The sequence below is a fragment of the Danio rerio genome, chromosome 13 (genome assembly GCF_052040795.2).
Source record: "Danio rerio strain M-AB ecotype USA chromosome 13, GRCz13ab, whole genome shotgun sequence".
Taxonomy (NCBI): Eukaryota; Metazoa; Chordata; class Actinopteri; order Cypriniformes; family Danionidae; genus Danio; species Danio rerio.
This window is the reverse complement of record NC_141033.1, coordinates 32,505,682-32,533,669: the sequence shown is the minus strand read 5'-3', so window position 1 is coordinate 32,533,669 and position 27,988 is coordinate 32,505,682. Positions and strand designations below refer to the sequence as shown.

At 35.5% G+C, this 27,988-nt stretch overlaps 1 protein-coding gene across 1 annotated transcript; it reads left to right on the top strand.

The window, feature by feature from the left end:
• On the top strand, positions 1–27,949 carry hif1an (hypoxia inducible factor 1 subunit alpha inhibitor). The gene is given in 8 exon segments (NM_201496.1): positions 1–350; positions 13,315–13,565; positions 14,120–14,268; positions 14,660–14,805; positions 15,694–15,800; positions 21,845–21,908; positions 21,998–22,108; positions 26,968–27,949. Coding segments are annotated over 8 exon segments (1,035 nt in total). The 5' UTR covers positions 1–200; the 3' UTR covers positions 27,025–27,949.
• The last annotated feature ends 39 nt before the right edge of the window (positions 27,950–27,988 follow it).

Sequence of the window (27,988 nt, the reverse complement as noted above, 5' to 3'; positions counted from 1 at the left end):
GTTATGAGTAGGAAAACACAGCCAGTGTTTCTGTTTTCACGCTGCTTGTATGACTGCGCGGGTCGCTCGTCTGTTCGTGCCTCGGCGGGGTGTGTGAAGCCCAGGAGCGGTTCTCGAGCTCGCCGGCTCCCCTTTCAGACCATCGGCCTCTCGAGGTTTCTTTGTGCTGCCCCAGTGATCCTCTGGCGGACTCGGAGGACATGGCGGAGACCGACGGAGCCGCCGCCTTCACGGAGCTGCGCGACCCGGACTGGGATGAGTCGCAGCTTCGACAGTATACTTTTCCAACCCGACAAATACCGCGACTGTCCCATACGGATCCGCGTGCCGAGGTGCTCATCAATAACGAGGTAAGCTAGCATATTTATCCTGCATTATTAACGCTGCAAGAGTGAGCGACCGACGGAGGAGAGGAGAACAGCAGACGTCTGTTTGTGGGTGCAAGGTGCATTAAAATTAAAGAATGATTTACCCAAACTCAAGCAGCAGGACAGTATTAAACGCTTTGTTTGGATACAAAATGCTGTAATTAATGCCAAAACTATTTGATGAGTTTGGTCATTACGTCAGATAAAAATAAGCCAACTAATATAGTTTGAGTTTTGTTTATTCCATAGCAGTTATGGTTTTGTAACTGTCAAGATAAAATAAAAAACAACAATTTAGAATTATTACAAATGAGATTTGATTGTTGCATATCAATTCTACATGAAGTTTAACGTTACTGTACATTATTGCTATAATGAGGTAACTTAGCCTATCCTACATGAAAATAAGATTTATAACATTACTTAAAACGTTTCTTACTATTTAAAAGCTGTATATTAATAAATAAATCTTACAGTTATGGCCACTTTAAAGTTATTCCCGTGTCTTAATGATGGGTTATAAAATATATACAATTGTTTAAAATATTCAGTAACTAGAAAAAGTTTAACATGGCTTAGTGAGGTGTTCATGCACGAAACAGAAAGGAAAAGTGTGAGTAAAGTAGAAAGAATTTATTATTTTCAAATAATTGCTGTCTTTTCTAGAAGCCACTGAGCCACGGTTGACAGCAGGTTATATGAGATCAGTCGAAGCACGTTGTTCATGTTGTGTTGACGCTTTGTGTAAACAATGGCAGTTTGTTATTTTAGTTCGCAGTGTTATTGTAATAAATGGAATATCTATCTATCTATCTATCTATCTATCTATCTATCTATCTATCTATCTATCTATCTATCTATCTATCTATCTATCTATCTATCTATCATCTATCTATCTATCATCTATCTATCTATGTTAGTTGCATTTTACTTTTTATTTCACTTTTCATTTGTTACATCTCTAATTATTACAATTAGTCAATACTAGTTAAGTTACTTGTTAAATAATAATTAATAATTACTTTTCATAATTGCTACTTCATTCATATTATGCATATAATTGTCTTTTACGGTTAAAAGTCTTGCGGTTTGTTCCTGTTGTGGTGGTCTGCGATGAGCGCGAGAGCAGCGTTCACCGGCGCGCGTGCTCGAGCAGTGTACGTTCTTCTAGTCACGTAGCACTTGTCACTTTTTTTTTCACGCTGCAGCATCAGTTTAATTCAGTGTCAAATAAACGCCGAGCGCTGGCGGGGTCGCTGCACGACGCGGACATTATTTCTGTAGCTTTGTTTGATGTGGTATTTAATCTCTAGACTAAATATTTGCCTTTGAATGTCAGTATGAGTGTGGAAGAGTGTTTAGTGCTACAGGAAACATGCAGGAAAGTTAAAGGTGACTGATAAGCGACGAGGCTGAATCCAGCTTCTTATTCGCAGCTTCTTATTGACGCTATGCGGTCCACCTTAAAAACCGCGACGCTTCCGTTTTTCAGCTTCTTATTCGCGCTCATCTTAGGGACCGTGTTTATTTATGTTTCTTTTTGAAAAATGAAAAATGCTAAATGAAACTGATATAAGATAGAAAACGGGCTGCAAGCATGAAATCTAATTGCATCATTGATTAATTATTGACAGTGCCATCGTTTGAGTACAATATATTTTTGTTTTTTTCCAGAAAGTCCTTTATGAAGACTTCACATGACCCACCTATGAATAGACAGTGCCTGCCTCAGCAAGGATTTCAGATACAAAATAATTGGTCTATTAATTCAAGTTGTAAAAGTTAATGCATATGTTTTATCTGCAAATACTACAATTTGTATTAGATTTTAGTAGCTTTTTCTGACACCCACGCCTGTAAATACAATTCAAGTTTTGTTAAACCTGTTTCAAAGAACAGACTTTTTATACACCTTTTTATACATCTTATACAAATAAATGTGAATTGAACTGTTGCATAATTGAATACTGTACCATGTTCTCTCTAATATTACACAACAGGTTAATAGTATACGTCTATACACGCGTCTGCATATGTATAAATATGTATAATTCTTTCCCATTGAGAAGACAGACCAAAAAACGGTCAAAAGACAGTCATTTCAATAAATGCCCAGTTGGAGGTGCTATATGCCAAGTTTTTTGCATATTCATTTAATGTTTTATTTTTAACCTTTATGTATTTGTGTGCCTACACTGAAAAAAATCATTCAAAGATGATTCCTTGGATTTACTCAATTTTTTTTTACGTTAAGTTGTTGTAAACAGTTTATTTGCGCTGAATTTAAACAAACAAATTAAGTTGAACATTATTAAACTTAATTTGTTTGTTTAAATTCAACACAAATAAATTGTTTGCAACAGTTTTGCATGCAACACTTTTTTCAGTGTACTACATACTATATATGTGTGTACTATAAACTATATGTGTGTGTGTGTGTGTGTTCACATTAAAAATGTTTAACACTAAAGATAATAATAATAATATGTTTGTGTTATACATTTACACAAAATAAAGATGCTAATACATAATCATTTAATAATAATGATTTAATAATAATAATAATTATTATTATTAGTAGTAGTAGTTACTAATTTGTATAGTGAAATACAAATATTTTACAATACACTTATACATATTTTACTGATTACATATAAATGGCAATTAATCTATATACCTTATAAAAGTTTATAAATATGTGTGTAAAATCTCTCTCTCTCTCTCTCTCTCTCTCTCTCTATATATATATATATATATATATATTTACACACACACACACACAATACAATACAATGCATTTTCTTGTGTCTGTGTTTATATGTGTTCATTCATTTTTTTTCGGCTTATTCCCTTTATTAAACTTCTCCAGGACATGGTTTACGCAGCAGATGCCCTTCCAGCTGCAACCCATCTCTGGGAAACATCCATAGTCATACACTATGGACAATTTAGCCTTCCCAATTTAGCTGTACTGCATGTCTTTGGACTGTGGGGGAAAGCGGTGCACCCAGAGGAAACCCACGCGAACGTAGGGGAGGACATGCAAACTCCACATAGAAAGGCCACCTGACCAAGCCGAGGTTCGAACCAGCAATCTCTTGCTGTGAGGCGACAGTGCTACCCACTGCGCCACCGTGTATGTGTGTGTGTGTGTGTATATGTATATATATATATATATATATATATATATATATATATATATATATATATATATATATATATATATATATATATATATATATATATATATATATATATATACATACATACATACATACATATATATATACATACATACATACATACATACATATATATATATATATATATATATATATATATATATATATATATATATATATATATATATATATATATATAGAGAGAGAGAGAGAGAGAGAGAGAGAGAGAGAGAGAGAGAGGAAGAGAGAGAGAGAGAGAAAGTAACTATAAACCTATACAAATTGACATGAATTTAACAGTACTACTACTAATAATAATAATAATATAAATAATAATAATAATTAATTATTATTATTAATCTTATTTTTGGTATTTATTTTAAAAAATAGATATTTTACAAGACGCATATACATATTGTACTTGCCTATCACAGTAAGATAATACACAAATTAAACACCAGCATTTTCAGGCTAGGTACCTAGTTTTGACACAGCAGAACAGTTTTGTTCCAATGCACTCTTGGCACAATTGGTGGCGCTATATCTCAGCAGTCTTAGAGGGTGCGTTGAATGTCTCACTGGGGTCTTGTAGACAATGTTCCAATCCTTCAGCAAACCCAGATTCATACCAATTTACTCTACCAATTTGAGGTTATGGACCTCTGAACTTGCCAAAAATAGCAATACAGCTAAGTACCATTGCACTCTTGACACAATTGGTGGCGCTATACCTCAGCAGTCTTTGAGGGTGCGCTGAATATCTCACTGAGGTCTTGTAGACAATGTTCCAATCTATCAGCAAACCCAGATTCATACCACATTACTGTACCAATTTTAGGTTATTGACCTCTGAACTTGCAAAAAATCGCAATACAGCAAGGCAAAAACAGCTGTACCATTGCACTCTTTGCACAACTGGTGGCGCTATACCTCAGCAGTCTTTGAGGGTGCGTTGAATATCTCACTGAGGTCTTGTAGACAATGTTCCAATCTATCAGCAAACCCAGATTCATACCACATTACTGTACCAATTTTAGGTTCTTGACCTCTAAACTTGCCAAAAATCGCAATACAGCAAGGCAAAAACAGCGATGTACCATTTCACTCTTTGCACAATTGGTGGCGCTATATCTCAGCAGTCTTTAAGGGTGCGTTGAATGTCTCACTGAGGTCTTGTAGACAATGTTCCAATCTATCAGCAAACCTAGATTCATACCACATTACTGTAAAATTTTCTGGTTATTGATCTCTAAACTTGCCATAAATCGCAATACAACACGACAAAAACAGTTGTCCTATTGCACTCTTGGCACAATTGGTGGCGCTATATCATAGCAGTCTTTGAGGGTGCGTTGAATATCTCACTGGAATCTTGTAGACAATGTTCCAATCTATCAGCAAACCCAGATTCATATCACATTACTGTACCAATTTTAGGTTATTGACCTCTAAACTTGCAAAAAAATTGCAATACAGCAAGGCAAAAACAGCTGTACCATTGCACTCTTTGCACAATTGGTGGCGCTATATCTCAGCAGTCTTTGAGGGTGCGTTGAATATCTCACTGGGATCTTGTAGACAATGTTCCAATCTATCAGGAAACCCAGATTCATACCACATTACTGTACCAATTTTGGGTTCTTGACCTCTAAACTTGCCAAAAATCGCAATACAGCAAGGCAAAAACAGCTGTACCATTTCACTCTTTGCACAATTGGTGGCGCTATATCTCAGCATTCTTTGAGGGTGCGTTGAATATTTCACTGAGGTCTTGTAGACAATGTTCCAATCTATCAGCAAACCCAGATTTATACCAAATTACTGTACCAATTTTAGGTTATTGACTTCTGAACTTGCAAAAAATCGCAATACAGCGAAGTACCATTTCACTCTTTGCACAATTGGTGGCGCTATATCTCAGCAGTCTTTGAGGGTGCGTTGAATATCTCACTGAGGTCTTGTAGACAATGTTCCAATCTATCAGCAAACCTAGATTCATACCACATTACTGTAAAATTTTCTGGTTATTGATCTCTAAACTTGCCATAAATCGCAATACAACACGACAAAAACAATTGTCCTATTGCACTCTTGGCACAATTGGTGGCGCTATATCATAGCAGTCTTTGAGGGTGCGTTGAATATCTCACTGGAATCTTGTAGACAATGTTCCAATCTATCAGCAAACCCAGATTCATACCACATTACTGTACCAATTTTAGGTTATTGACCTCTAAACTTGCAAAAAATCGCTTACCGCAAGGCAAAAACAGCTGTACCATTGCACTCTTTGCACAATTGGTGGCGCTATATCTCAGCAGTCTTTGAGGGTGCGTTGAAAATCTCACTGGAATCTTGTAGACAATGTTCCAATCTATCAGCAAACCCAGATTAATACCACATTACTGTACATTTTTCTGGTTATTGACCTCTGAACTTGCAAAAAATTGCAATACAGCAAGGCAAAAACAGCTATGTACGATTTCACTCTTTGCACAATTGGTGGCACTATATCTCACCAGTCTTTGAGGGTGCGTTGAATATCTCACTGGAATCTTGTAGACAATGTTCCAATCTATCAGCAAACCCAGATTCATACCACATTACTGTACCAATTTTAGGTTATTGACCTCTAAACTTGCAAAAAATCGCTTACAGCAAGGCAAAAACAGCTGTACCATTGCACTCTTTGCACAATTGGTGGCGCTATATCTCAGCAGTCTTTGAGGGTGCGTTGAATATCTCACTGGGGTCTTGTAGACAATGTTCCAATCCTTCAGCAAACCCAGATTCATACCAATTTACTCTACCAATTTGAGGTTATGGACCTCTGAACTTGCCAAAAATAGCAATACAGCGAAGTACCATTGCACTCTTGGCACAATTGGTGAAACTATATCTCAGCAGTCGTTGAGGGTGCCTTGAATATCTCACTGGGGTTTTGTAGACAATGTTCCAATCTATTAGTAAACCCAGATTCATGCCATATTACTGTACCAATTTTAGGTTATTGACCTCTGAACTTGCCAAAAATCGTAATACAGCAAAGTACCTTTGCACTCTTGGCACAATTGGTGGCACTATTTCTCAGCAGTCTTTGAGGGTGCATTAAATATCTCAGTTGGGTCTTGTAGACAATGTGCCCATCTAGTAACAAACCCAGATTCATACCACATTACTTTACCATTTACTGGTTATTGATCTCTAAACTTGCCATAAATCGCTATACAGCAAGGCAAAAACAGTTGTACTATTGCACTCTTGGCACAATTGGTGGCGCTATATCTCAGCAATCTTTGAGGGTGCGTTGAATATCTCTCTGGGGTCTTGTAGACAATGTTCCAATCTATCAGCAAACCCAGATTCATACCAAGTTACTCTACCATTTTTAGGTTATTGACCTCTGAACATCCCATAAATAGCAAAACAGAGCAATCCAAAAACAGTTATGTACCTTTTCACTCTTGGCACAATTAGTGGCACTGTTTCTCAGCAGTCTTTGAGGGTGCGTTAAATATCTCAGTTGGGTCTTGTACACAATGTTCCCATCTATTACCAACACCAGATTCTTACTAAATTACTGTACCATTTTCAGGTTATTGACCTCTGAACTTGCCATAAATCGCAATATAGCAATGCAAAAACAGCTATGTACTGTTGTACTCAACCCAGACTCATTCTGAAAACGTAGTCCCGTGGAAGTTTCTGGAGACCGCGAAATACGTTCTGGGAGGCACAAATTGGCGCAGTTTTTGTTCTCGCGTAAAGCCACCGGAGGCCACTGTCGAGTGACCATCTGTCTGACTGACTGACTGACTGAATGATTGACTGGGTGACTGGCCAATCGGCTGACCCACCCTCCTCTTCCTTTCCTAAACCCAACTGCCTTTACAGATTGACCCGCCCGTCCGCCCGTTTGCTTCCCTAAACCCGAGCAACGTTTTACAAAAGCTGTCCAGAAAAAGAAAAGCCCTTGTCTGATTTTGTCTACTTTTTCTTAGCAGATTTTTGTCTACCTTTTCACCACATTCTCACCCTGTTATGAACTCGTTCACTTTATTTTTTGGATTCTGTTATTGTCTTACCTGATTTCTGAAACCGCTGTTCTCCGGACTAGAACCGGATTGTCGGGTTGCCGCCGTTGTTGAGGTCAGCTCCTGTCTGCGTCTCAACTTTGCAGACGTACATGACGAGCTGCCGGTGAGCATTAAGACGAACGGCGTCACACCGCCCCGTAGCATATGCTTAAAAAAATGAAATGCAGCCATACGTACCTCCGGCTAGATAAATCGCGTTCTCCATAAACGTCCGCGAGATTTTTTGAATGAGCTTTGGTTGAGTGCAATGGTACAGCTGTTTGTGCATTGCTGTATTGCGATTTATGGCAAGTTTAGAGATCAATAACCAGAAAAATGTACAGTAATGTGGTATGAATCTGGGTTTGCTGATAGATTGGAACATTTTCTACAAGACCTCAATGAGATATTCAACGCACCTTCAAAGACTGCTAAGGTATAGCGCCACCAATTGTGTCAAGAGTGCAATGGTACTTCGCTGTAAGCGATTTTTTTGCAAGTTCAGAGGTCAATAACCTAAAATTGGTACAGTAATGTGGTATGAATCTGGGTTTGCTGATAGATTGGAACATTGTCTACAAGACCTCAGTGAGATATTCAACGCACCCTCAAAAACCGATGAGATACAGTGCCACCAATTGTGTCAAGAGTGCAATGGTACTTTGCTATATTGCGATTTTTTGCAAGTTCAGAAGTCAATAACCTAAAATTGGTACAGTAATGTGATATGAATCTGGGTTTGCTGATAGATTGGAACATTGTCTACAAGATCCCAGTAAGATATTCAACGCACCCTCAAAGACTGCTAAGGTATAGCGCCACCAATTGTGTCAAGAGTGCAATGGTACTTGGCTGTATTGCGATTTTTTGCAAGTTCAGAAGTCAATAACCTAAAATTGGTACAGTAATGTGATATGAATCTGGGTTTGCTGATAGATTGGAACATTGTCTACAAGATCCCAGTGAGATATTCATCGCACCCTCAAAGACTGCTGAGATATAGCGCCACCAATTGTGCCAAGAGTGCAATAGGACATTGTTTTTGCCTTGCTGCATTGCTATTTATGGCAAGTTTAGAGATCAATAACCTAAAATTGGTACAGTAATGTGGTATGAATCTGGGTTTGCTGATAAATTGGAACATTGTCTACAAGATGCCAGTGAGATATTCAACGCACCCTCAAAGACTGCTATGATATAGCGCCACCAATTGTGTCAAGAGTGCAATGGTACTTAGCTGTATTGCGATTTTTTGCAAGTTTAGAGGTCAATAGCCTAAAATTGGTACAGTAATGTGGTATGAATCTGGGTTTGCTGATAGATTGGAACATTGTCTACAAGACCTCAGTGAGATATTCAACGCACCCTCAAAGACTGCTGAGATATAGCGCCACCAATTGTGAAAAGAGTGCAATGGTACATAGCTGTTTTTGCCTTGCTGTATTGCGATTTTTGGCAAGTTTAGAGGTCAAGAACCTAAAATTGGTACAGTAATGTGGTATGAATCTAGGTTTGCTGATAGATTGGAACATTGTCTATAAGACCCCAGTGAGATATTCAACGCACCCTCAAAGACTGCTGAGATATAGCGCCACCAATTGTGAAAAGAGTGCAATGGTACATAGCTGTTTTTGCCTTGCTGTATTGCGATTCATGGCAAGTTTAGAGATCTATAACCAGAAAAATGTACAGTAATGTGGTATGAATCTGGGTTTGCTGATAGATTGGAACATTGTCTACAAGACCTCAATGAGATATTCAACGCACCCTCAAAGACTGCTGAGGTATAGCGCCACCAATTGTGTCAAGAGTGCAATGGTACTTGGCTGTAAGTGATTTTTTTGCAAGTTCAGAGGTCAATAACCTAAAATTGGTACAGTAATGTGGTATGAATCTGAGTTTGCTGATAGATTGGAACATTGTCTACAAGATCCCAGTGAGATATTCAACGCACCCTCAAAGACTGCTGAGATATAGCGCCACCAATTGTGCAAAGAGTGCAATGGTACATAGCTGTTTTTGCCTTGCTGTATTGCGATTTTTGGCAAGTTTAGAGGTCAAGAACCTAAAATTGGTACAGTAATGTGGTATGAATCTAGGTTTGCTGATAGATTGGAACATTGTCTATAAGACCCCAGTGAGATATTCAACGCACCCTCAAAGACTGCTGAGATATAGCGCCACCAATTGTGTCAAGAGTGCAATGGTACATAGCTGTTTTTGCCTTGCTGTATTGCGATTCATGGCAAGTTTAGAGGTCAATAACCAGAAAAATGTACAGTAATGTGGTATGAATCTGGGTTTGCTGATAGATTGGAACATTGTCTACAAGACCTCAATGAGATATTCAACGCACCCTCAAAGACTGCTGAGGTATAGCGCCACCAATTGTGTCAAGAGTGCAATGGTACTTGGCTGTAAGCGATTTTTTTGCAAGTTCAGAGGTCAATAACCTAAAATTGGTACAGTAATGTGGTATGAATCTGGGTTTGCTGATAGATTGGAACATTGTCTACAAGATCCCAGTGAGATATTCAACGCACCCTCAAAGACTGCTGAGATATAGCGCCACCAAATGTGTCAAGAGTGCAATGGTACTTTGCTGTATTGCGATTTTTTGCAAGTTCAGAAGTCAATAACCTAAAATTGGTACAGTAATGTGATATGAATCTGGGTTTGCTAATAGATTGGAACATTGTCTACAAGATCCCAGTGAGATATTCAACGCACCCTCAAAGACTGCTGAGATATAGCGCCACCAATTGTGCCAAGAGTGCAATGGTACATAGCTGTTTTTGCCTTGCTGTATTGCGATTTTTGGCAAGTTTAGAGGTCAAGAACCTAAAATTGGTACAGTAATGTGATATGAATCTAGGTTTGCTGATAGATTGGAACATTGTCTACAAGACCCCAGTGAGATATTCAACGCACCCTCAAAGACTGCTGAGATATAGCGCCACCAATTGTGCAAAGAGTGCAATGGTACTTAGCTGTATTACGATTTTTGGCAAGTTCAGAGGTCAATAGCCTAAAATTGTTAAAGTAATATGCTATGAATTTGGGTTTGCTGATAGATTGGAACATTGTCTACAAGACCTCAGTGAGATATTCAACGCACCCTCAAAAACCGATGAGATACAGTGCCACCAATTGTGCCAAGAGTGCAATGGTACATAGCTGTATTGTGATTAATGGCAAGTTTAAAGGGTCAATAACCAGAAAATGGTACAGTAATGTGGTATGAATCTGGGTTTGCTGATAGAGGGGAACATTGTCTACAAGACCTCAGTGAGATATTCTACGCACCCTCAGAAACTGCTGAGATAAAGCATCACCAATTGTGCAGAGTGCAATGGTACATACCTGTTTTTGCCTTGCTGTATTGCGATTTATGGCAAGTTCAGAGGTCAAGAACCTAAAATTAGTAGAGTAAATTGATATGAATCTGGGTTTGCTGATAGATGGGAAGATTGTCTACAAGACCCAAGTAAGATTTTCAACGCACCCTCAAAGACAGCTGAGATACAGCGCCACCAATTGTGCCAAGAGTGCATTGGAACAAAACTGTTCTGCTGTGTCAAAATTAACTAGTGGTACCCAGCCTGAAAATGCTAGTGTTTAATTTGTGTATAATCTTATTTCTGGTGTTGTGATAGACAAGTACAATATGTATAAGCTTCTTGTAATTTTTTTTAATAAAATACCAACAATAAGCTTAATAATAATAATAATAGAATTAATAATAATATTATTAATATTTTTTATTTTTATCATTTATATTAATATTAGTAGTATTAGTACTGTTAAATTCATGTAAATGTGTATAGGTATATAGTTAATTTGTATATATATATATGTATATACACACACAGGGCCGACATGGTGGTGCAGTGGGTAGCACTGTCGCCTCACAGCAAGAAGGTTGCTGGTTCGAGCCTTGACTTGGTCAGTTGGCCTTTCTGTTTTTGGATGTTCTCCCTGCTTTCACGTGGGTTTCCTCTGGGTGCTCGGTTTCCCCCACAGTCCAAAGACATGCAGTACAGTTAAATTGGGAAGGCTAAATTGTCCATAGTGTACGACTGGGGATGTTTCCCAGAGATGGGTTGCAGCTGGAAGGGCATTTGCTGCATAAACCATGTCCTGGAGAAGTTGGCGGTCATTCCGCTGGGGCGACCAAAGTTTAATAAAGGGAACAAGCCGAAAAGAAAATGAATGAATACATATACATACACTTAAATAAACACAGACACAGAAAAATGTATTGTGTACTGTGTATGAATATATATATATATATATATATATATATATATATATATATATATATATATATATATATATATATATATATATATATATATATATATATATATATAGAGAGAGAGAGAGAGAGAGAGAGAGAGAGAGAGAGAGAGAGAGAGAGACATATTTTACACACATATTTATAAATAGGTACATATTAATAAATTTTTATAAGGTATATAGATTAATTGGCATTTATTTCAGTACAATATGTATAAGTGCATTGTAAAATATTTTTATTTCACTACTACTATTACTACTAATAATAAAAATTAATAATAATAATAATTATTAATATTATTAATAATAATAATAATAAATCATTATTATTAAATGATTATGTATTGGCATCTTTATTTTGTGTAAATTTATAACACAAACATACTTTTATTATCTTTAGTGTTAAACATTTTTAATGTGAACATACACACACACACACACACACACACATAGTTTATAGTACACACATACATAGTATGTAGTAGGCACACAAATACATAAAAGTTAAAAATAAAACATTAAATGAATATGCAAAAAACTTGGCATATAGCACCTCCAACTGGGCATTTATTGAAATGACTGTATTTTGACCGTTTTTTGGTCTGTCTTCTCAATGGGATAGAATTATAAATATTTATACATATGCAGACGCGTGTATAGACGTATACTATTAACCTGTTGTGTAATATTAGAGAGAACATGGTACAGTATTCAATTATGCAATAGCTCATTCAGTTCAATTCACATTTATTTGTATAAGGTGTATAAAAAGGTGTATAAAAAGTGCATTGTCTGTTCTTTGAAACAATAGGTTTAACAAAACTTGAATTGTATTTACAGGCGTGGGTGTCAGAAAAAGCTACTGAAATCTAATACAAATTGTAGTATTTGCAGATAAAACATATGCATTAACTTTTACAACTTTAATTAATAAAACAATTATTTTGTATCTAAAATCCTTGCTGAGGCAGGCACTGTCTTTTCATAGGTGGGTCATGTGAAGTCTTCATAAAGGACTATTTCTGGAAAAAAAACAAAAATATATTGTACTCAAACGATGGCACTGTCAATAATTAATCAATGATGCAATTAGATTTCATGCTTGCAGCCCGTTTTCTATCTTATATCAGTTTCATTTAGCATTTTTCATTTTTCAAAAAGGAACATAAATAAACACGGTCCCTAAGATGAGCGCGAATAAGAAGCTGAAAAACGGAAGCGTCGCGGTTTTTAAGGTGGACCGCATAGCGTCAATAAGAAGCTGCGAATAAGAAGCTGGATTCAGCCTCGTGATAAGCGAAACTCCAAAATGAGAGCCATTTGAGAACATTATTTATCTGCTGTTTAAGTATGATTTATGTTAAATAATATTTTTATTTCTTTTTGTAGGAGCCTGTTGTACTGACAGACACCAGTTTAGTATATCCAGCTCTAAAATGGGACATACCCTACTTGCAGGAGAATATCGGAAATGGGGACTTCTCTGTTTACATAGCAGAAAATCACAAATTCTTATATTACGACGAGAAGAAAATGGTTAACTTTCAAGACTTTGTGCCTAAATCTCGTCGAATAGAGATGAAGTTTTCTGAGTTTGTGGACAAGATGCATCAAACAGAAGAGCAAGGCGGGAAAGGAAGGTATGTCAGTGTGATTAATGTACATGCATGTTCAGAACTGCTGGCTGAGATGAATCATTTTCTCACTAAAAACTGAACATGCATTAATTTATAACTTTTGATTATGATGTTAAAAATAATTTTTGTTATCTGCCTTTATGCTTTCACTGTTAACATCACTTCTGCATTGAATATTTGAGTAAATTAGTTTAGAAGATTTGTGCTATTAATAAATACATAAACTGAGACTGTGCTAAAGTGTTGAGATGCATGAAATCTAATCCAAGAAATGAAATCACTCCGGTGTATGACTAAGCAGTTAATTCTGCCAACTGATGTCCAGGCCACATCTGACCTTTTTATACTTAGCTTTGGTGGCTTAATCCACTGTATCATTTACAATAATCATATTTCTGTTTATAGACCTTTAACGGTTGACCTTACTAAATCAATTTTAAGCTAATTCTGATTGTTTACTCTAAAAAAACCTGACATTTAAATACAGTTGCATTGTGAAGTATCACTTTGTTTAATTTGATTTGACATGTGAAACTGCATCGTTGTTTAATTTGTAGAGTGTACTTGCAACAGACTCTGAATGATACGGTAGGGCGGAAAATTGTGGTGGATTTCCTTGGATTCAATTGGAACTGGATTAACAAACAGCAAGCTAAACGAAACTGGGGACCGCTGACCTCTAATCTGCTGCTCATAGGCATGGAAGGTACAGTTTCAGTGGACTCTTTTGTATCTAAATGATTGCCTATATTATTTAAAGTTACAGTATGTGTGGGGTTATACCTAGAGCTATTGCGCTCTTGAAAATATGATGAGTTAAACAGGTTCTGACTTGAAACTTTTAAATATCAGACTCGGCATAGTGATCAAGTGTAAAACAAAAGCAAGGTGTGGAGAATTAACTCATGTTGTAATGGGTAATTAAATAAATTGTTAAAAATTGTTAAAGTTACATACTTAAGCACTAAAGTTGTAATTTAAATTCCCCTAATTTTTCTTAATATTTCACCTATCAAAGGCAATGCAACGACACTTATTTTAATAATATATATTTGTGAGTGTGTGTGTTTATTTATCTTCTGAAAATGTCACAACAGGCAATGTAACACCAGCACACTATGACGAGCAACAGAATTTCTTTGCACAAATCAAAGGACATAAAAGATGCATCCTCTTTCCGCCGGATCAGTTTGACTGCCTCTATCCTTATCCAGTCCATCATCCATGTGACAGACAGAGTCAGGTATTATTTGCTTGATAACACCCATCCTAAACACTGCTTCTCAGATTTTTAAATGTGTCATGTTTCAGATGTTTACTGGCCAAAGATATTTAATATAACTAGTAATACTGTCTTGCATCACTCAAGTTTTTAATGAAATGCAATACAGCATGCAAACTATTGTGGACGCTATCTGTTGATTTAAAAAATATATATATATTATATTGATTCGTTTCTGTTGCTTCATTTTATTCAGCTGCCACATTTATGACCGTCAGCAGGACTACAAATATGAAAAACAACGTTTAAACAGAGGGCAAGACAAATATTTTGATTATTGGACTTGATCCATACCATGTCTCAGAAAACATTTGATAGATTTCAAGTTTGCACAGACACTTGTCAGATATTTGTATTCTAGAGTAAAAAACATGAATAGGTTTTCAAGCACAAAACAATAAAAGTAATAGAAATTTATATTCTTTCCCAATACATGTAGAATGGGCTGTTTTTTATGTTGAATAATATGCATTTTTACTATGATTTACAGTAGTCACCCACTTAAATGTCAGGCAGATAGGACATGAATCATTAGATGAAATCAAAAGCATATTTAAAGATGAATGTGCAATGTCAAAATACTTAATAACAATAATTAATTGTAATTTAAAGTATTCAAGAAACACTTTAATTGCATTTAATAAGCTTTCTCTGTATACAAATTCAATTATTTTGACTCGAACATCAAAAATGGTACCTCAACTTTTTCCAATATATATAAGTGCTATTCCAAGAAGTACAGCAGGTTAAATGTTTTTGGCCTGAAAAGTTATATTCACAGGTTGATTAAAACTTTTTAATATTTTCATCTGCAAAATGTTCAATGCAAATTTGTTTTTGCACTCTTAGGTTGATTTTGAAAATCCTGACTATGACAAGTTTCCTAATTTCAAAAATGCTGTTGGGTATGAGGCTGTCGTGGGACCCGGAGATGTGCTGTACATCCCCATGTATTGGTAAGTTTGTTTTCAAATACTCTGAGAAAGTGGATCACAATTATTACCTTAAGCTGAATCACGTAATTCAGTCAGACTGGCTTAACCCAATGTGGAGTATGGGGTGGAGCTAACTGTTAAATGTTAGGAATTATTTTTTAGGATATTACAAATTGAAGTTTTAAAGAGCCCCTATTATACATGAAATAGGGTCCTATTTTGGTTGTAAGGCTCTCCAACAATAGTCTAATATGCATGCAAGGTCAAAAAACACTTTTATGGTCTTATAATCTGCATTTATTTTTACCTAATTATCCCAGCGACTCCGATAAAAATCGTTCAGTGATTCATTTGTTACCAAACCCCTCCTTACCGCGAAGCTAATTTGTGCTGATTGGACCGATGACAGCCTGTTGCAATTGGTCGACACCGACAGCCTTCAGCGCAAGACAGAGTGAAATACCCAGCAGCTAATCAACAATATAAAAGTAGTCACAGTGCATACACGCTCAATAGTGTAAGGCGTGGATTTTGGCTGCCAGTGGGTGAATGTAAATACAGACGACTAACTATTTTATTGAGCAAAAACTCCAAGAACTGGCGAGGAGATCTCCTAGTTGTCACACTCCACCTGGTCTTTTCACGCGCACACACACACACACACACACACACACACACACACACACACATTTTACCCTCCTCCTCAGAGGACACAACAAACACACACATTGCCCTCCTCCTCAGAGGACACAAAACACACACACACGTACAATACCTTTCTTCGCAGAGGACACAAACACACACACACACACACGCACACACATTACCCTTCTCCTTAGAGGACACAACACCAAAACATTCAAAAACAGAGAATGCATGTTTGGGTTGAGGGCGGCGAGATCGCCGTTCGCCTAGAGCGCCAGATCAGCTTGCTGGGTACAATTTAGACAACTCACCTCGAACCTGAGCTGAACTATTTTAAAACTTGACCGTTGCATGTGTGTAGGAACAGCTGACGGTCGGTAAACAAAGCAGCACACGTCGCGTTTTTAACGTGACTTTACACGCGATATGAGAATATAAAGAGTTAACCTGAAACAGTACATGCAGTTACAAGTAACAAAAATTTGCAAGCTAGAGTAAACGAGGCAACAATTTTAATCACACGTACTTACACTTGTGAAATGGAGGAAGAAACTGATCCATGATGCACTGATCCATGTTCTGATAATCTTTACTGATTCTTCCTTTAACAAACGGCCTATGAAGTCTTTGCAAGCATTTGTGGGCTCTTTAATTATGTTTTTCTTTTGTGCAATTGATTAAAGGGATAGTTCACCAAAAATAAGCATGTATAGTCAATTCATTCTTAAGTGGTTCCAACTCTTTTTTTTTTTTTTTCCCTGTTGAACACAAAAGAAGATATTTTGAAGAATGCTGAAGTACCCTTTGACATCTATAATAAGAATTTCAAAAATATCAAAGTCAATGGCTGCTGGACTCCAACATTCTTTAAGAAAAATTGTCTTTTTCTGTTCAATAGTGGAAAGAAACAAACAGGTTTGTAGCAGTAAACGATAACAGAATAAAAGCCAGTTTAATTGAAATGGTTTGTTTGATCTCACTCATAGATGTAAGTAAATACATAAATGTACTTTTTAACAATTGAGTCTATGCTTTAGCAGCTTGAAAATATCAGTGTCAAGTGAAGTGTTGGCTCTCTCTCAGTTTTGTGGGTCATTGGTTGGGCTTCTGCCTCTTTCTTTCATGGGCTGCTGACTTAGTTTCAAGCCTGTGGGAGTGACTCAGCATGACGGCTTCCTCTTCCAACTCCTTGCTCCCTCTAGTCACTGGAGGGCAAAATGATGCCAACCAGCTGTGTAATTCTACAGTCCATACTTTTTCCTCATGGCTGCCTGAGTGTGAACATTTCTCTTTTTCGTTTAACCCATGTCAAAGAAGGGCCTTTTTTAAATAAGAGGATTTTGTACCATTTTCCCATTGCTTTCAGAATTTCCTTTTAAAGTTAGTGTAAAAATTATTAGCCCTTCTGTGAATTTATTTCTGTTTTTCAAATATTTCCCAAATGATATTTAACAGAGTAAGGAGTTTTTCACAGTATGTACTATAGTATTTCTTTCTTCTGGAGAGATTATTTGTTTTGTTTTGGCTAAATTAAAAGTAGTTTAAATTCTTGTAAAACCATTTTAAGGTCAATATTATTATCCTCCTCAAGCAATATTTTATTTCGGTTGTCTACAGAACAAACTACCATTATATAATGGCTTACCTAATTACCCTAACTTGCCTAGTTAACCTAATTAACCTAGTTAAGCCTTTAAATTGCACTTTAAGTTAAATAATAGCATCTTGAAAAATATCTAGTAAAATATTATATACTGTCATCATGGCAAAGATAAAAGAAACCAGTTATTAAAATTGATTTATTAAACTATTATGTTTAGACATTGTGTTAAAAAAATATTTTTTTGCTCATAGAGTCACAAACTCAAATGTATGGAGAGAATGTAAGTGGAAAATCATTACAAGATATTTCCGCACCCCACAAATTGTAGCAAAGATAAGAATAGGCTCACTAATAGATGCTGGAGAGAATGTGGTGATCATTTAGGGAACCACTCTCATATCTGTTGGTATTGCCCAAAACTGCAGCAATTTTGGAAGGATATCTATAAGGTACTTGGTATTGATATTCCCTTTGATCCAACTGTGGCAGTCCTAGGTTTGGTGCATGAGAGCATGAGGAAACAAAGATTGCTCTCTGGAGCACTGAAATGTATTGCGTCTAATTGGCTCAGATTAGACCCACTTACAGATGACCAATGGATAAAAAAAATTTGAGAAATTTATGAAATGGAAAGAATAACTTATTGCCTTAGACTCCAGATGAATATATTCAAGCAAGATGGAACCCAATTCTAACAATTATACATGAGTAACTTTAAACATACAACATAGATTTAATAAACAGCTACATTTCATACATGATAAGCATAAGAATAAGAATGTGATCTTAGAAACGAGAAACAGCACGATTAAACAAAAATAATTGCTCTCGCTCAAGCAATAGAAAGCAGGTCAATAGTGAATGAGGGGATAATCAGTCCCGCAAACAGTTGATGTGATGCGCGACTGTTTAAAGCGTGTGCGCGCTCCTGTTTTCTTGCTTAAAGCAACCGTGCCTGGAACGCAACTGTGATTGGTTCTCTTTCATATAGAACAGACAAAAAGATATGCTAATGCATCCAAGGTCTTGCTGCTTTCGAGAGCTCAAAATGTGTCTTTTTGTAAGCACCACCGGTTGCATTCGCTTTGAACAGATTATTAATTGGACTTAACCATGTGTTTATCCTTTCATTATCTTACACAGTGTTTTTCACCTGCTTTCTTTTGCTTGCAGTTATTTTTGTTTATATGGTTTAATTATTGTTTTTTTTTTTTTTTTTTTTACAACAAAATTGCTTTAATATGAGATTAACTCTTCATTTATGTGTAGTTAACTGGTGATCTGAGAGATCTTTAGCAAGGACAGATTACTGTGCATATTTTTGATAAATGACAATAATTATTTTTAAAGGTCAATTGTTTTTTTTTTGTTTTGTTTTTTTAAAGAAATGTTTTGTCTTGTTTTGGCACATTTAAAATTTGTGGCTAAGAAATAATTATTGTTTGGTGTGGTCAGAGATAAATTCAGTAAATCCCTAATTTTGAGTTCTGAAAAGTCATGTGAAATAAAACCTAATTGTAATACAACACTATGACACCATGGCCAATTTGCTCATACAAGACGAAAAAAATGTAAAACGAATGAGGAGGCAAGTGGACAAAACACAAAATCTAAATCAAGTAATTTTAGCATGTCAAAGTCATATTTATGCATATAAAAATATTTTCCCAACAATAAAATTGTGGCTAGTAAAAATGCAGAGTGGCTAGTAACGTTGGAAAACTACTAGCCACTGTGGCTGGTGATCCAAAAAGTTAATGTCAAGCCCTGACTAAGTATACAAGGCATCTACCAAATGCCCCCACCCCCCCCCCTCCCCCACCCCCATCTGTATCCTTATTAACTATTTGTATGTCTGATATTGTGCTGTGTTCTAATAAAAAAATTAAAATAAAAACTTATAAAAAAAATTTTTTTTCATTAAACAAAAGTATACATTGCGGGGCTAATAATTCAGGAAGGCTAACTGTATTAACAGCTATGTAAAGAATTGAAATGGCCACTTCAATGTTCTCAGTTTCTCTGTGTGTTTAAAAAAGTTTTTAAAAAATGTTTTCATCTAGTAAGGTCTTTTATATTTCAAATAAACAAAAAATTAATTTAAAGCATTTTTATCATTTTTCATAAATTGACAGTTGGTCAGAATAACAAATTAGAGTCATTATTCCACTAAATAGCTTTTTAACTCTTTTGAGGTTAAAAACTAAATCTAAAATGAATGGAAACATGTCTAAAACATGGCACCTTTTTTGTTATTTTATGAAAAATGAATAAATAAATATCATCATTTACTTGTTCAGACATGTAACTAAATTATACATTTTGAAGCAACCTCCTTTTTTCCCTCTCATAGCTGTACTGTACATACTCTCTTTTTACTACTTTGGCACAAAAATTGGTACACAAGTGAGTCATTCTGTAAAGTGTTTAAAAGCAAACCCACATAAGTAATGAAGTAATGGTTTATATCTCTAAATATTTGAATTTTAATTAGCTCTGTATAGTGCTGTTTATTCAAAGTCATTGAAGCAAGTTCTTGAATTTGTGTACGTGGTGACGAGCTTCAGTTTTTTAACATGCGCTTTGCATAAGTGACTTTATCAAGGTCACGTAGCAGGTGTAAATGGAAACTGTTTTTCATTTTGACTTTCCTGCAGGCATGGTGCTTTTTATCTAAGCTGTTTGTGTCATAAATAACTATTTTAATTGTATTACATGTAAAGGCTGTAAATGTTGAAAATGTTATGTGTTCAGTGTAGGATAGCTATAAAGGGTTCAGTTAGGTCAAAATGAGTTGGTATCAGAATTAGACACAATAAAGTAATCCTAAAATAAAGAAATGTTTAAATATAATTATTTAAACTCACAACATATATTTTTTATTGATGTTTTTAATTACATTTAGTTTTGATGAATTTGGCTGAATAATTTTTCCTGTGCATTACTATGTTTCTTATATTTATGGATGCATTTATTTTTTACCCAAATTTATTAATATTTATTAATTTATTATTATTATTGTTGTTGTTGTTGTTATTATTATTTTTTTTTACCATTTTTACCATAAATTGTAGAAGACATTCACTAAAACAACATAAAACGTAATAGTTATATACCAGCTTATACTTAAAACCTCTAAGTTTGACTAATTTATCAATATTAAGTTTTTATTAACCTAAAATATCATATGATTCATTATGAGAAGTACAGGTCATCAAGTTGTTTTAATGTTAGATAAGTATATCTGTTATGTTAGAACAATGAGATATGATGGAATTTAATTTACACATATTTTCACATTTTTATTTTGCATTTTACATTTTATTTTGATTGTTTTTGCATTTAATATTGTTTTTGTTTTTACTAAAATTACCTTGTAAATTACCTGTAAATTTAATTAATAGTAGACACCAAGTTGGATCTCTTTTTAAATATTTGAAGCATTCATTTTAAAAGAAATGTGTAAATTAATAATACTACTGTATTGAATAGATATAACAACATAACAAATTATTATTAGTACTATTAAATTTTTTAATATATATTATTTATTCAATATCTGAATTTTCAGCATAGTCATTAATCATTTAGAAATCGTACAAATCCTGAAATGTTTAGCTCATTGGCGTGTTTAATGTTAAAACAGCTGTACCCTGATGCGTATCTTTTCTAGATTATTTGATTACTTAAAGCAGATCAAAAGAACACAATTTTTTGAAAATATGCAAAAAGTAAAAAATATCTCCCTAAACCGTTGCAAGGTAGTGAATATTTTCAATTAACATTAAGTAATAGTTTGCACTTTTTTCTGGTAAAGGTGGCATCACATTGAGTCCCTTTTAAATGGAGGAGAGACCATCACAGTCAACTTCTGGTACAAGGTATGCTTTATCTCACTCATGCACTTTGGTGTCTGTATACATGATACATCTGTGCACAAATCAACCATTGTTGCTCCAAACATTTCCAGGGGGCTCCCACTCCAAAGAGGATAGAGTATCCTCTGAAAGCCCATCAGAAGGTGGCCATAATGAGGAATATAGAGAAGATGTTGGGAGAGGCCTTGGGGGACCCACATGAGGTACGGAGAAATAGAACAGTCAATCAAAGCCGTTTTCCGTTTTTAGGTCCACAGATATGAATAATGCATTAAGGAATTCCCTGTGTATTTTGACCTTGACAATAACCTAATTACAAGTGTATTTGTGGCTAACCTGCTTTAAACCTGAATAAAGTAGTGCCTACATTTGACTGTGACTACAGCCCAAATGAATACGTTTTCTGTATGGAATCGTTCAAAGAATACATTTCATATCAATGTCATCAAAAGTATTGATATTTCACTACGTATCTATCTTGAATGTCACCGAGTGAAAATGCTGAGTTCTCTTTGACATGTTTATTCTCTTTAACGGATCTATTTAATGTCAAATTAGAAAATATTTCATTAAAACAGTCTGAAGTTAAAGTATACTGTTATAGAAGACAGAGATCCGGCTAATTAATCTGCTTTAGTCATTAATAGAAAAGGACTAGTCATGTCATTCCAATTCATTACATGAACATACTTTTGATCCCTCGATTTTAAGCTTCATCACAAGTCGTCTTTGAAATGTTCTTTGTCTTTAACGTACATTACATAAAATACCAGGCTTTTAACGCTGTCTAAAACTGAAGTACACAGTTTAGGAAGATATTTCTTAGGCCCTGTTTACACTAATACGTTTTAGTTTTAAAACGGCATTTAAAACTAAAATGATCCATGTCCACATTGGCGTTTCACCTAGTGTGTTTGAAAAGATCTCCATCTTTACTATACCACTGAAAACGCACATCACTTGACCATACACACACTCTGGCAGCGTATGCGGATGTCTGAGCCCCAGGCAGTCAGCTGATGCTTTGAGCACACCTTCCCAAATAAGAGCTGTACACGTCAGACCGTTCCTCAGGGATCTACTGCTGGATCTAATGTCACTATAGTTGTTAAAATGATATGCAATTCATTTTGTCTGTATTCAACGACTCTTTAGTCTTTTGAATCTATTTTTCTCAGGTAACGTGTTTTGGCTGAGCGCAAAGATAATTAATATATTAATTTTTGTAACCTCGTATACTGATTCTGCACGTTTTACTGGCTGCTTTCATTTATTTCCTATGTTGTATAAATGTATTGTACATTTATACTTTTATAATGGCCATTATTGATTGTTAAAATTAATATTCAGCAAAAGAGAGGGTATGTTTCATATTTTCAGAATGAACTTCTCTCCAAAATGGTTGGTTGTAAATACAGGACCAAATCACATGAAAAAAACGTGCCCTTACAAGTTTTGCACTTAAAACAGAGATCAGAACAGGCTGGGAACATTTTATGCAGACGAACAGGTGTAAAATAAATTCTGTGGAAATTGAAAAACTAAAAACTTTGTTCATATATGGAAATTGAGGTTCATTTTGGAAAGAGACTATCCCAGATCTTGGACCAATCTTCAGGAATAAACAGAACTTATATCTCCGTGCCCATAGTGATTTCAAGGAATCATAAACCGAGGAATCAGAGTAAACTAATGAAGCATAGAATTTAGAAATGAGCCCTTTAAAAGATCTTACTAACAGCATTTTTTCTTCCAGTTCTGATAATTTAAAACGAAAATGGTTTTGCTTTAGTAGGGATTCTATAAAATGTCAAATTTGAAGATATTAAAAAAAAGTCTGGAAAACTCTGTTCTTATTTGTTCAAATGATTTCACAATTTCAGAGGTAAACATTCCTGAAAAGTCAGACAAAATTTTAGAACTCCAGTCTTGCATTCCGATGCTCCTAATCTGAGGGGGGAGGTCTGGGTTATTTTTAATTGGTGTGAAATAATCCTTTAAACAGCAACAACAAAAGACAAAATTCCTGTTAGACCTACTTGACAAGTCTTAAACAATATTTTCATCTGTAAATTTGTTTCAAGGTGTTTATGCTTGGTATGAATAATTAAAATACTACATGGTTTTACATTTTGTTTTCTGCTAGATATATCATTTTGAAAACTCATGCCTGTAAAAAGTCCTTAACATTAGCCATGTTTTCATCCATTTATTTTATGCAAAGTTTGGACTTTTGCATAAAAATCTGCTTCATTATAATGCCAAGATGCCCAAAAAGGTTTAACAACGTATGGACACAACTTTGTAGTATCCATTTATTATCTAATGGGAAACAAAATGTATTATGATGGAAGCATATTTACTGAATTAGTTTCAGCATGCGCATAAAAAAAAATGTAGTTTTGTTTTAACAGCTCATAATCACAAAATGTTTTCTGTCAGAATTGGGGTGCGATGGAATTGGACAAGGTCATAGACCAACCACATTGACACAACATCTGAAATGTTGTTTTGGTCAATCTAAAAACTTTTATTTGTTAAATAAGAAATAAGGCCCTCAGTGGATTCTCCTTCTGTAGCGGTCCATTTTTTTCTTGCTGACATTTGGCTTCAGTTTATCAGGAAGTGACGATTTTGCTCTGTTTGATTCATTTGATGGAATTTTTGATGGTTTATTTGCAAAAGCTTTATGTGAAATTACAGATCTGCACATACAGTTGAAACCAGGAATTTACATACACTGTAAAACAGGCACATAACCAATTTTTTAAATGTCTGATGGTAAATTTTACTAAATGTTTACTATTTTAGGTCCATAAGGATTACCTTAAATTTTTACATTTGCTAAATGCCACAATAATGAGAGAATTTTTTTAAAGTTTTTTTTTTTATTAATTTCTAGACAGTCAAAAGTTTACATACATTTCCTTGGTATTTTTTTTTTAGCTTTGCTTTAAAACTGTATAACTTTGGTCAAATGTTTTGGGTATCCTTCCACAAGCTTCTCACAATAGTTTGAAGGAATTTTGACCCATTCCTCCTGACAGAATTGGTGTAACTGAGTCAGATTTGTTGTCTGTCTTGCTCGCACAAGCTTTTTCAACTCTGCCCACAAATTTTCTATAGGATTGAGATCAGGGCTTTGTGATGGCCAATCCAAAACATTCACTCTGTTGTCCTCAAAGCACATTTTAACATATTTGTCGGTATGCTTAGGGTCATGGCCTGTGTGGAAGACCCATTTGTGGCCAAGTTTTAGTTTCCTGGCTGATGTCTTGAGATGTTGCTTCGGCATTGCTACATAATGTTCTTACTTCATGATGTCATCTATGCTGTGAAGTGGACCAGTCCCTCCTTCAACAAAACAGCACCACAACATGATGCTGCCGCCCCCATACTTCACAGTTGGGGGTGGTGTTCCTAGGCTTGTAAGCTTTCCCCTTTGTCCTCCAAATGTAACACTGGTCATTATGGCCAAACAGTTCAGACTTAGTTCCATCAGACCACACAATATGCCTCTAAAAATGAGTCTTTTTTTCAGTGTAATTTAGCAAATTGTAATCAGGCTTTTTTTGTAGATTCTGGCTTGTTGATTTTTCTATGTTGTCACAAAAGGAAACGGTGTGTTTGAGGTTTTCCTTAAATACTAATCTACAGTTGTGCCTCCAATCAACTCAAATGTTGTCAATTAGCCAATCAGAAACTTCCGAAACCTTGAAACCATCATCTGATCTTTTTCAGAGGCATAATAATCTTATTGTATGTAAACTGGACTTTCAAGAAAAGTTATAACAATTTCTCAAAAAATAACTCTCTCATTATTCTGCTATTAAGCATAACAAACAAATTTAATAATCCTAACTTAACTAAAAGAGAAAAAGTTTAGTCACAATAACGTCTGACTTTTTTTTAAAAATGGTTATGTGCCTTGTTATAGACCTTTTTCTTGGAACGCAAAATTACCCATTATGCTTTGCGTGTATGCGCAAGGAGAATGCGAAGAACTTCCGGTCGGCAGCTAATGCGTGTAAACAGTCACATATGGACAGCTTTGAAACGATAGTTTTAATCTATTTACCTGCTTTTATCCTCTTTGAACTAATACTGTTGTCCATCAGCACCACCTCCTGGACTGATCATTAAAAGAAATGCGATCTAATAGGATGGAAAACAGCTGCTGTGAGGCATTTTCCCCTCGTTGTCAGACTGCATCTTCTGCAGTTTAAATGAAGCCTCGTCATCGCTAAACTCAACATTTTCTCTTTATTTCAAATATATAACCAGCCCAAACAAATGTAATTCACCAAAATGTTTGACACACACACGTAGCCTGTACTGTGCCATTGACACACTGATTTAATAACTGTGACAAAGTGAAAATATAGGCGAGTGTCATTTCGAAATGACAGAAAAACACAAACCCGTGGTAAAAACAACACACGAAAAAAAACACAAACGGCTCGCAATTAGAATGAACAGTAAATCGCCAGCAGAGTATCAATAACAGACTTTTATTGGTCATTTTTGTAAATTGCACGACTTTCATACCTGTTAAGTTTCATGCCAGTACTCGGTTTGCTCTCTCTCTTTCTCTCTGTGTATGTGCGCACGTGTATTTCTGACGGCAGACACGTGAATTAGGAGAACGTTTTTCTCGTATTTCTGACGCGCTTGAACCACATGTGACAGATTATAACGGCTTTAACAGACACATTTCTAAGTTGTGTGTCACAAAAACACTGTTATCCATTAAAAACGTTATTTGAACCCCATTTTCGGAGCGCAAATTACCAGTTGTACACGCTGTAAATGGAAGTTTTTAGCATTCTGCCGGAAGACGCTGGTCGTTATGGCGCCCTCCATGCAGCAGCCATGAAAAAGGTCTATACAATGTATGTTAACTTCTGGTTTCAACTGTAAGCTCAAATCTTTGAATGGAAACATAGATTATAAGCCATTAAGAAATATTGTCATATTAATAAATTCTGTCCTAATATTTCTCCATGATAACAAAATTCATGACAACAATACTGAATGTGGATTATTTTTGTATGTTCAACAGGTCGGTCCGTTGCTGAACATGATGATCAAGGGCAGATATGATCATGGACTGAGTTAATAGCCTGTACTGAAGCTTCTTTAGTGTGCTGCTACAACAGTCTGTTTATGTGTGTATGAGAGAGAGAATGTGAATGGGAGTATGTGCTTGTGTGTACATTCAGACTGTTGAAATGCCAGTGCATGGCAGTATTTTGGCAGTATAAAGACTTTCGCCTTTGTCTGCATTCACTTACTGGACCCATTGTCGTTAGTTCTGTGTTGGTGTAAGGAAAAATACCACTGTTGAGGAATCCTGATTTGATCTCTCCTTAACAAGCGTAACTAAATTCAGCATTATGTGCTAAAAAAGTAATAAAAAATAGACGAATGCATTAGCAGAGGCCTCTAAAGCACTTTTACACCACCCAGAGCGCCTGTTGTCAGGTTTTGTCCCATGTTGGGAAAAAGAAGGTGCCATATGTCTTGATTAAAACTCCTGTGGATTTGAGTCCGTACAGTGAATTCTGGCTGAGCGCCTCAAGCACATCCACAACGGAGGATGATTTACAACTTGAAACCTACCATTGACGGTTTGAACCGGTTCGTACTGTCATTGTTAATGGTGTTTTTTGTGTTTGCTTTTGACTCTCATGATGATGATGATGATGATGTTTCTGTTATAGGATAGAAGTAACGCAGAATACAACAGTTAAATCACAATGCGTTTTTAAACTGAAGGGATTTCTTTCCTTTTGCAGCCGACTCACTGAATTAAAGTTTGCATTTGTTTATGCATTTTTAATGATATTTTCCCTTCTTTTTGTTTTTTTAGCCATGTGTACATTGAAGCAAATGTTTTAGTTTCTTGATATTTTATTTTTCAGTGTAACGTTATATGGTACCATTTCAGTAAGGATTGTAATTCAGAACAAACTACACTTGCCAAGTGTTAACTGTCTCCATGAATTGTAAGGAAATAAAAGCTTTTGAATGGTTTGATCTAATTTTGAAAGTTTTGTTTTTAATTATTATTAAAATTTTAA